General features: G+C 31.8%; 2 protein-coding genes across 2 annotated transcripts in view; both read right to left on the reverse strand.

The window, feature by feature from the left end:
• Nucleotides 1-12,033, reverse strand: part of LOC127832755 (dynein regulatory complex protein 10-like) — a 218,541-nt gene that overhangs the window by 120,947 nt on the left and 85,561 nt on the right. The window lies entirely within an intron of this gene.
• On the reverse strand, nucleotides 3,517-7,647 carry LOC127832885 (sushi, von Willebrand factor type A, EGF and pentraxin domain-containing protein 1-like). The gene is made up of 5 exons (XM_052358354.1): nucleotides 7,462-7,647; nucleotides 7,100-7,273; nucleotides 6,123-6,296; nucleotides 5,363-5,554; nucleotides 3,517-4,368 (listed from the first exon to the last, which is right to left on the reverse strand). Exons 3-5 carry the CDS (start codon nucleotides 6,220-6,222, stop codon nucleotides 4,145-4,147), a joined length of 516 nt encoding a protein of 171 aa, XP_052214314.1. The 5' UTR covers nucleotides 6,223-6,296; nucleotides 7,100-7,273; nucleotides 7,462-7,647; the 3' UTR covers nucleotides 3,517-4,144.

Consider the following 12,033-nt stretch of genomic DNA (forward strand, 5'->3'; position numbering starts at 1 on the left):
AAAATACTCCGAGGAGTGCTTGACTCTAGGGAAACGGGTTGCTGGGACACAGCTCCTCCTTGATAAGCGGCTGCTTCCTTTATCGCAACTCATTGTTACAATCAATAATACGTGTCGCGCTTCGCGCTCTATATGTGGTAGGGATAGTACTTAGGGCCAATGATAGACAACCATAAAAATACATAAAAATAGATGTGTTGTTTGCATTTATTTTTTAATATAAAAACACGAGTATTTTTTTTCTAAGATATTTAAGTGATGTAAGAAATTTTAATTAACATTGTCACCACGCGGCATCCATTAATTTTAATAAAAATGTCCAATTGTAGTAAAATGGATTCTAAAATGTCTTCATAAAATAAACGTAAATCGCGGGAATAATCAAACACATTAGAATCTTTCCAACAAATTATAGCCAGATCAGTTAAGTTACATATCGACTTGATAGCTATTATTATAAGATCTTAAAAGGCATTAGTTAGTTAAATAGGCTTACAGAAAGTAATATAGCATGGGTAAAATAGCATGAGTAATAAAGCATGAGTAATATAATATGAGTAATATAAGAGTAATATGAAATGAGTAATATAGTATGAGTAATATAGCATGAGTAATATACAAAGATACTTCTAATTATCAAAATAATAAATATTACTAATAAAATTTCACATGATAACCAAAGCATCATATACGTTCAATGTTGAAATACGTGAAACAATAAGTTTGGGTGTAATGTCAATAAAAGTGTTCTCTAACAAATGTGTCCAGCGCCCTTGACTTAAGTGGGCGATTGGGTAGAATTTTACACGTTTAAAAGCGGGGCAGCCTTCGATCCCTGCCTAATTTTATCAAATTTAACACAGAAATTAGGGATAATATATCGTTCGTTTGAATGTTTCACTATCAAAAATTAACCCGATGGTTCAGTAAGAGATGGGCGATTGACAAATCCATCAAAAAATATTCCGGTTCGGACTTGCATACTAATACACTTTTTAAATGTTAAATATAAGACACAACGTTAATTTACTACAATTAATACCCTTGACGTGCGTTACACTGTGTTTTAAATAGGTAGACATTTGAACATAATTTGTGCAAATACAAATACGGTAACTTTGTAAACAATTTAAACAATGAACATTTTGTTTTATGCGTAATTCAATACAGTAACTATAATATTAAGTGCTTTATATTTGGACATCGTTAAAAAATGCATTTTACCTAATAATAATACATATTATATTTCAAAGACAAAGTACATATAACAATACAAACACAACACAGATTTGTGAATACACTTAATTTTTGAATCAAACGTCAATTGGTGTTCTTTGATGTCTAAGCAAATACAAATAAACAAGATTAACTCATTTTTAGAAGCCATATTCTATGCAAACATACGTTGATTACACCGTATGCACGAATTGGATAGCAAATGTCATCATTTTAAGCCCAAAACAAATTATTTACAGGAAAATATTGTGGAGTTTACGGTGCTTCGAAGCCTGTTCATTTCAATAAAGCTAAAGAAAATAAATGAGGTTTGACCTTTTTCAATCTGATTTGGAGTTGTTAAAACTCCTTCAATTTGTATTTTATATTTTAGATATGCAAAACTTTATAGTCAGTGTAAAGTTTGACCTGTTAAATTTTTTAAATAAAGCGACAACGTTGCACTAAGGTAAAATGTACCCACCATGACATGTACGATATAATTTATTGTCATATAACGTGTCATTTTTTACCTTAAAGAAATTTTATAAAGATTAAAGCTTAAAACGATTATACATAAAATCAAATCATAAAATACATATTGATGTATATCTTTAATCATCTCTGAGAACTTCCAATATATACTTGACGTATCTGGCCATTTCTGAGTATTGCTGCTAAAATTCTAATCCCCAGAAGTTAAACGAATAACTACTAAGTATATAATACTTAAAAAAAAGTCTGTATTTCGTCCTAATTGTAATCTTTACTTAAAGAATTACCATTTGCTTTATCAAAGTGTAGGCTAGAAGCTTATTTGAAGCTTAATTGCCGAAATAAATGTTGTTGTTGTTGTTTTTTGCGATGAGTAATTGCTGCGGCATACCTTAATGTTTGCATGGCTAACTTACACCATATCATACCATATAGACACATAAGGAAGAAGTACCCTTCAATGTAAGAAAAAGGTTTATAAATATGTTTTAATACACTTCTATAATCGTAATTCTTCAATCGTTAGAAAAATACCACAATATGTATGAAAAGTGATTTTAATACACGTTGTGAAATAGGTACATGTGAAAATATAAAATACTACATAGTTTAAAAAACCGCAATAGTTAAAAAAGTCGACTTTGTGTCAAAACCATCTACAATAAAACAAATGATTTAACCGTAAATACAGGATTAAATATGTATATAAAGGAAAACATGCACCGGCAAAAACATGTGTTAATTTCAATATGAGTCCATGTCTTAGTATTTTCATATTTTAATGGGCGGGGGCACCGAGCTTCAATTTCGACAATTAAAATACAATTATATAAAAAATACTATATATTTCATGGATTTTGTTTTTATTTTATCTAGAATTTTATATGTAGATCAAATAAAATGAAAGCCAGTTGCGCAAACAAATTACAAAAGTAAAAACACACAACATTGCAAATAACATAAAAACTACGAACAACATTTTTTTTACTTGTCTTATCTAATCATCGAAAGTAAAATAAATACATTGTTCACGTGTACGTGCAACCTAGAAAAGACTCTCTGGAAGTAAACTTCGCAAAATTAAAGAAAAAACACACGCCAGGATTTGAAAGAAACTTGCACGTAAACCACATGGTTTGAATATGTCATTTTTTATCAACAGATTTGTATACGTACTCTGCAAATTGTGTTTGTTACAACACACTGACTAACGGAATTTACCAAAAGTACGTTAAATGTTAAGAAGATTCATTTACAGCAGGACAAATTATATCAGCAAAAGCAAATGTATTAGTTTACTAACAAGTTTTGTCAAGTATTTATAAAAAACATCCACATACAATTGTTAAGGAAAAAAATATTTAGACATTGCCTCACTGTAGATCGGATAGTTACTTGAAATTATCGATATTTTGTGATTCGAAAATAAACATTATGTTTGAGAAAAAAATCACCATCTGTAATTATATCTTAGCGGAATATCTGAATCAACTTTTCTTTTCAGCACATAATTATTTAATTGTCGCCTTAAGCATATGCTAACAAAGAAGTTCACATGACACATGTTTCCCAAGTGAAAACTTTTTTAAATATATACAACAAATATATATAAACTTATCAGCAAGCAAACAAGTGTAATTTAAGCGTTAGAAAAATCAGATTTAATGCGGTTTATTAAATATTTCGTTGATGTTTAAGTTTTTCGTCGTAAATGTTATTGTTCCCTTAAACTAAAAAAGGAAGAAATTTTACAACCATGTGTTGGTATTTGTTTTGGTAATCTGGTAAATTTTTGTAATTTCAGTTTTTGTTGTTGTGATGATTGATTTCTTTCAAAGGATATTTGTTTATTTTGTATCTGATGAAAATGTCAATATAATTACTCTCAGAAGGGAAAACTGTTTTACATGAAACGTTAGTGTGCCGCATTTTTATATTCACGAAGGCACTATGGTTTTGAGTTAAAGAAGCACTCTGTATATTTCGAGAAACAGACGTCGCAATACTTGCAATTTGCATTCTTAACGTTTTCCTCACGCATGAAGATTATTTGAGAATAATCACATGATTACCACTTCACCATTTGTTTAGATTATTATTCTTTTCTTTTAGTATTAAAACTTGTGCAAAGGATCCCACTTTTGAAGCAACAAAATATTTTAATAAGGCTCATTAATCATTATGATACATATTCGTTTAAATTGTGTGGGTTAAACTATGTTGAAAAAAGTCTTCGTTTTAATATTGTTTATGAAGTTGATAAACATAAAATGCTATTCATAAATAAAAAGTGTAGACAGGAAACAATTATAAAATAATTAAAGCTTCTCGTGGGGTGTTCGAAATAAAAAGAAATTTGCAAACGCTCGTTGCTGATTTTTTATTAATTTGTAATGTTATACTCATGCTTTGGTTCTATATCTATTTAGTGAACTTATACAACAGCTGTACTATTTTGGTCGCACTGCGCTTTAGGCTCCCAGTTGCCCGTCAACTGACATTTAGTGTAACGTGTTTGTCCAGAGTCCGCGTTGCAGACATACTCAACTTCCCACCCTACATAATACGTCGTCCTGTGCGCATACGACGTATAGGAGTAATATCGCCATTTCCCCGTATAACTTCCATTTGCTATTTCTAGTGTAGAATTGCATTTTACTGAAACAATAAAAAAATTAATTCATAACAATTCGGAATGTATAATTTTGTCCATTTCATAAATAATACAAAACATGCATGCTAGTTGTTGTTTGTTGCTATGTTAGGATTAGGGAATCCAATATCAAACTGTATGTATGTGAATTACATTTTAACACATACTTAAACGTATTGATTATATTTAGTTAATCCACTGCTGATATCGATAAATATATGCTCAAAGAAATATCATTTGCTTCAATGCAATTATTTTAATTGAATAGAAAATCCAATATACATATGCACGGATAATGCGTATTATATATACCTACTGAACGTGAGCATATAACAACAGTAAGTCCTTAGCGACTTTTGTTAGTGAATACTATTATATACATGTAGTTTTTATTGCATAGATTTTATCGATGCTTACCCATCAAATATAAATTAACAATACACGCTTGTAAACAAAAACATATGATTATGTAAAAATAAACAGATCTAAATGGTTTTGGTATTTTTAAAATTGTCGGTACAAACCAATCCCTTTTAAAATATTTTGGCATATATTATAACAACCTTTTACTTTTCATAAATATTGAAAATAAATATGTTAACATAGTTAATAATGTAAACAGCTTTTTATGTATATTGTTTAATTCTATATAAAAATTGTGCTTATAGTTTATAATGAACGTTCTTGTGTTAATCGATGGTTCTGGATAATTTATTACAACAATACACATATAAACATCAGGAAACCAGGTTTAAATCCTACAAACAGTTGATGTCTGATACAAATCAGAGAATTTTTGGATTAAAAATGATTTTACAAACAAACTCGATTTAGACGCTGTGTACAATGCAGAGAAAGGCGCATGCATGTAAGATCAGTGACTGTTCCATGAGCACGTTGATTGTAATGCATTTGAGAGAAAGTAGCATTCGGCAATATCAGTATTAGTCGTCAAAACAGGGGTGTGTTAATATACTGTAATGTTATTAGAACCTTTACCTAGGCAATAAAACCGTCGTTGCTCCCATTGTTGGTACCATAACCCTTCGCCCAGACATCGCAACTGCATATGCGATTCATACACTTTATGTGGATCGGCATTAATGCAGGTGTAGTTGGCAAGAGAACCGTACGATGTGGATGTGACGGACACTGAGGCGTTGTTTATATCGGGCGGACGTCCACAGTTCACTAGCGAACAAGAAGAGACAATGTATCAATCAAAGAACACTATTTATATTAAACTCATGTCCACAGCGTATGGACTCAGTAACATTTAGTCTCTCTCATATTTTTTTTATTTTCCCTACATGAACCAGGACCCAAGTGATAGAATGGTAATAGTTCAATGTATTGCATAGACGTTTAAATGTAATCACGATGTATTTAACAATATATTTGAGTTTGCCTAGTGATTTTTTGCCAATTAAACACTCTACAAAGTTGTGTCGAAAAATCTTATTTTGTTTGTTCACTTGTGTAAATTATGCGTGTTGTTACGAACAACAGTCTTAAAATTGTTGGCAATAACACTTTGCGTCCTGTTTAAAACTTGCAATTTAAATGATAACCCACTTCAAATGGTAGTTTTTATATGGATTTAAAAACATCTCTGAACAGAATCATTTATTTTGAATTATTTGTTTGATTGGTTACATTAAAATACTGGTTCTGAATACGTTCATGTAAACAATTTAAATATATAATTAAATATTAATCATAAACCAATTAAATATGTAACCGTCAAGTTGTTTTGCACCTGGTATACATTGAAGAATGTAATTGCCTTGTACGTAGCCTGGTTTACATGCGCACACAGAAGACTCTCCATTGTCTGTATTGGGCTTGCCTACGCACATCGTGTTTTCAATGCTGCAACCAGTGCTGCTAAAGCACTCATTAGACGTTTCATTATCGAAAGTTTCGAAAGAAACTGAAAAAGACGTACATAGCGTAAATAGCAAAAAAAGCACGGTGTCGAGAGAATGTTTTTTAATGAAAGAGTGCTTCGAACAACATCAATAATAAGACCGTGCACTAAATGAAAGTACTGATTAATCAGGGCGGTATTTACGCATACAGTTTGATTGTTGTTTCATGATACTCCTTAAAATATATCAAAGGAAATGACCCGCATCTACCGGTCCTGACTTGCTTCAATATTTTATTTATTTGTGGTTCTTATTTTGCAGACCGCTAAATGTATACGGTAAACATAAAAAGTTGGTTTCTTTTAATTTCATCGTGCATCACTAAATAATTTGTATGAACTATACATATTAACATATTTTGAAATACGTTAATTAATACGTCAAGCACTCGTTTTTATCTGCATTATTTCATTGTTTTGTTTGAGTATGAGGTCAACAAAATATTTATTTGGAATGTGCTACTGCAAGAAATTTCTTATTAAAATATTAAGTCAATTTTTATACGAAGTGAATGATTGGATAATGAAAAAAAGTTCACGCGGCCGGATTATCCCATCAGAATGCAACGTTTTCAAGAAAAAGCAAAGAGTCGTAATGAAAAACCGAATATATATTTATTAAAGTATCACTTAAAGAAGAGATATGTATTGTTGTTATTTTCTCCTTATCAATAGTTTGTTAAAGCATGATCATATGCTACAAGTGTATGTACAACTGATACAAAACAGTATACTCTTATACAATAACGTACGGTTCATGTATCGACATGTGCAATAATTTGTTAAGTTTGGATTTAAGTTCTTACTTGGTTGGCACGTTGATGTCGTCTGGTTGAACTTATACAGAGGTTTGCATGTGCATCTCAAATCCCTTTCAGTATCTTGAGATGTGTTGTCATAAGTCGTATTGGTAGGATAACAGAAAGAATTTGTATCGAGGCAGTCTGAATCATTTCTGCAGGGTTCGTTATAGGTTATTCCTGAAAATATCCACATTATATTATGTAAGTCTGATTATTTAAAATCGAATTCGATACAATAATAACAAAAAGTAGAGCACACTTTGCCAAATATGTTAATAAAAATAAATGATTTAATAATACCTGACACGATCCCCTAAAAAACTGTTTCATGTTAAAAAGATCATGGGCATATCACATTTTCTTACTGATGCATTCAAAGTTGGGCTGTGTCCACTCATTTGATTCCGTTGGCCGCTCACAAACAATTGTGTCATTGGGTGGGTATGTGTCGAATCGTGCACCCCGATTGCAAGAATATTTCGCCGTGCCATTCAAAAATGTGACAAGGCTGTTGGGCCTGTTGGCATTTTCTTTACTGGGCGGTGTTTTACAATAAACTAGAAATAACAAGACCACCATTATATTAAAAATGCTGAAATAAATGTATGGTTCAATACAATATAGTATCTAAACTGTTTAATAAATAAACACAATATTACAAACTTAATAAGGTCTACTTAAAAAAAATTAGAATTGTCAGTTAATACTTTCGAGGAAAATGTGCAGGTGGAAATTGTGCCTTTTTTCTGACGCAATTCAATTTTAACTATGAATTTCTTCAAAGCCTAAGACTGCGATCTTTTAGAAGGACCCAAATAGTTTCTTACCCTTTTTCTTTATGAAAGATATAAACATACGAAAGGACGAATTTAAAACTTGCAGCTATTTAGTTTTTATTGAAATAATTACTCAATATTTAGTTGTCTTTTGAAGCGGCGGTTTGGAAGTTGACCACAACTGGCTGATTAAAAAACACCGACCCCTTATATGCAATATGACAATCAAAATATTTTGGCCGTGCTCTGTGAAGTGTTTTTTTTTCTTTGTGAAAAGGTGGTTTAATGCATGAGCATAAAGTGTCATCCCAGATTAGACAATCAGGCACGACACTTTCTGCTTGAATTATATTTTTAGGTTTTCAAAACAAAACACGTATGCAAATTTATATACAGGTATTAATAGGGTAACACAAACTTCGAGTCAAGTATTTGAAGATAACCAGGTATACACATTTAGAAAATAATACTGAATCATCAAAATTTTCAAAACCAATAAGTTTATTCAGCTGTAATTAATAAACGACCTGAATCAACACTATTGATTTGAAAGAAACTTACGTTTACATATGAACGTTATATTTGACCATTGTCCGTCAGGCATACACTCGACGGAGTTCTGTGCAGTAGTAGGAAACTTGGCGTAGTTTGTTTGACACGTGTATGTAACTATGCTATCACGCCATGATTCGCTAGAAGAAGTTGAGGTTGCATTTTGTACAGTCGGAGCATTGCCACAGTTGACTAAAATACAAATAAGATATATGATTGTAAACTAAAAAAAAATTAACATGCAGGCATTGGGTCGATTTCTAGAATTACTAACCATGATTTTTGAATTGTTATCGTAAAGATTGTTGATGCCTTACTTTACATACCTTCACATTGTATGAAAGTGTCGTGATAATTCCAATTTCCATCTGCGCCGCACGTATAGTTGAGGGGCACCCCTGTTGGTCTGGCTTTGAATGGTGATTGGCATTCGTACACAACATGCTTTCCTTCTGTGGTGCCATTATACGACAGAGTGCCATTGGCTAGACCTCGAGGGGTTGAGCAGTTGGCTTACACAAATACATTACAAGAACAGACATATAAGAAACGTTCTAAATTCTCAAATAATTTCTTGTAATGAAAAAATATGTGTGCGTACTTAGAGGGGAGCGGGGTTCCTTGATTTAAAAAAAACAATGGTGATCATGGCATTTATCGGAATCGTTGAAAAATAAGATAATATTTTGTACTATAATATATGTATAAAAAGCTATGCCTCCTATATTGCGATGTTTAAAAAAAGTTATATATTAATTTAATTATCATCAGATAAACAACTGTTAATCCAATCTGACATGATATTGATTTTCAAAGATATATTAAACATATATTCTATACGTTATCGGTTCAACAGGAGTTCCGCTAAAGCCAGCATGCTAGATATATTGATATGTTTTATAGAGGACCATTAAAGCATCGAAGCCCTGAAATCTGACTTAAAATCTAAACATATGCCTTTTAAAGTACTTCTTATCAAATTCTAGCTTTAACGCGTATTAAAAGTACAGTAAAAAGGAAAAGGTATTTAAAACATGGCTTTTGATTATGACATTTTAATTGTTCAACAAACCTAGACAAGTCAGTTCTCCATGAGACCACTTCGCTGAAGCAAGACACGTGACTGTTACCCTCTTGTTGTTCTCGCAGACGACAAGTCTCTTGGTGCCAATGGTCGCCAGGTTTCCCAGGACTTCTTTGACTTTTTGTATCGAAGGGAATGGTCCACAGTCTAGTTTGTTCAAACCAGAAAATGTCACAAACAATTTAATAGCTGTTTGTCTCATTACTATGTTGCTTACAAATTCTAAGATCGTGCTGGACATGTTACATCACAAAAGCCTCAAACGCAAAAATGACTGATAACATACCATCTGGTCAGACTATTACCTTTTGGTGTACAGGAACTTGTGCTGCAAACATCGATCTCGTTCTAAAATAAATAATAAATGAAAACGCTTTATAATTATTATTGTAAAATATACCAAATTTTGAACGCTCATGTCACTGAAAAGTCAAGCATAAGTTATACATATTAACTATTTAATACAACTACATCGCAAAAAAACACAATTTTTTATCTATAACTAAAATAAGAACTGTTATTTGAAATGTTGTCTTTATCACAGAAAGTTAAATGCAACTATGTATACTAAATTGTTAACAGAAAACGTAAATTTCAGATGTCGATTTCAAATTAATTGTTTGATACAAATTATACATGTGGATTTACTTTTTAATTTTACATGAATAATAGTCAGATAAGTGTTCTTTATAGTTAAACATGCTCGGTTTTCATTGTTTGTCCTACTTGTATCAAAGTTTTAAATGCAGATCAACATAACTTTATCTTGAGGTTCATAAAGACACGTTGGTTTAATACATTAATAATAATTTGCCAATAATTGAGCAGTATATTCGAAACATACATTTTCATATTGTGCAATGTTCTGGTAGAGGGTTTGCTCCTAACGTGGTTCAAACAGATATAGTTCAATTATGTGTACTTTTCAATCGTACATGAAATGATTGTATAGGCGTAGTGATTGTATAGCGAAACCTTGAGAACATGTAGAATATATGCAGTTAATTTTTAGAGATCCTACATCAACCTAGGAAGAATGTGCGACTGTTCGTTGTAAGAACGCACCAAAGGCGTGGTCTGAAATTGACAAACATCACCACGTAAGAGCCAGTCTCTACTGTTCCACTGTTAGTGTGTAAATGCTGTTTCTACTAAAAGATGCTAAAGGTCGTAACGACGCTCTACTATATGGCGATAGTAGAAGCTATATTTAAAATGAATAGAGCAATTCATGACATAACGTTGAATGAAAAAAGTGTTGAAGCAGCAATGAACTTGACATTTAGGAATGTTTAGGTGTTCTTCTTCATAAGGCTGTAAAGGGGTAATATAATATAAAATTAGATCTACCGGTAGCTAAACAAATTAAGTTAAGAGTTAATTCAAGACATTGTACTTAAGAGCAGTAGTTGCAGTTCTTTAGCACACGTGTATGTTATCTGTATTGAAAAATGTTTGAATCTTAATTATAAATGTACATAAAACATATCGTATTCTTTAGTTATTTCTTTATTGATATAACATGAGGCCATCAAGCATAAAACTAGCTATAAAGCCTTTATCTTGGATTTATTTTTAATACAATTATTTCTACAACTTCTCATTTAAGTAAAGCATCTATCACTTACTTGAATAAATATGTGCTCTTTGTACCAGTACACTGCTTAGATCGTCAAAGCTTTCCGTTTAGGTATGAGTATGTTAAAAGAAAGCCGTAAGAGAATTTGAATATTGTATTGTTAGTATGGTAAAACACCCAACATCAAAAACAGGACTGCATACTAATATTAAGCCTATGTAGTACTCCCATACAGACCCATGTGGTCTCCTTTTGATCAATAGTGCCACGAATTTGTGTGGCGGTTCCGTGTTTGTGCGTCTATGTATGTGCAGCACATTAACTTTATCATTTATCTTCCACATGTTCCTATCCCAAAATTAAAGCTCACAGTAAGTGGTTCGTTTGGGGCATAAACTATATATTTCCCAAGCTGTAAATTCCTCCTTAAAAATGAAATTTAAAAATTACTTACCATAAAATCTCATCAAAAAGTCCCTATGTCGAAACGGCAATTGGAATTGCATATTTACATATCAATAGTCAAATACGGGCATTATACATCTATGTTTTCTATCGTGTTCGTCCTCATTCATCAGGCAATTCTAAAATTCATTGAAACAGAGTTTAACACATGGATATAGTTTGCCACCCGATACGACTCGAGTTAGTCTGTTCAACAGGCCTTAGGTTAACGGAGTTAGCCTGTACGGGCAGGCAATGGTATTACCATCATACCATTTGGTATGGGGTTAGCCTCTAGATAACTTGGCTCAAAGATCTATAAATAAATAGTCTATTTATAGATAACGAAGGAAAAGGGATTAGGCTACGGTATCTCGATCTTCTCGATTATTTATTAAAAATAATGAAAGAAAAACGCCTTTTTAGGTCTTAAACCAATACAGAATGGAAATATTGGTTATAAATATTCTATTCACTATCAGTGTGCAAAATGTTCTAAATT

The sequence above is a fragment of the Dreissena polymorpha genome, chromosome 1 (genome assembly GCF_020536995.1).
Source record: "Dreissena polymorpha isolate Duluth1 chromosome 1, UMN_Dpol_1.0, whole genome shotgun sequence".
Taxonomy (NCBI): domain Eukaryota; kingdom Metazoa; phylum Mollusca; class Bivalvia; order Myida; family Dreissenidae; genus Dreissena; species Dreissena polymorpha.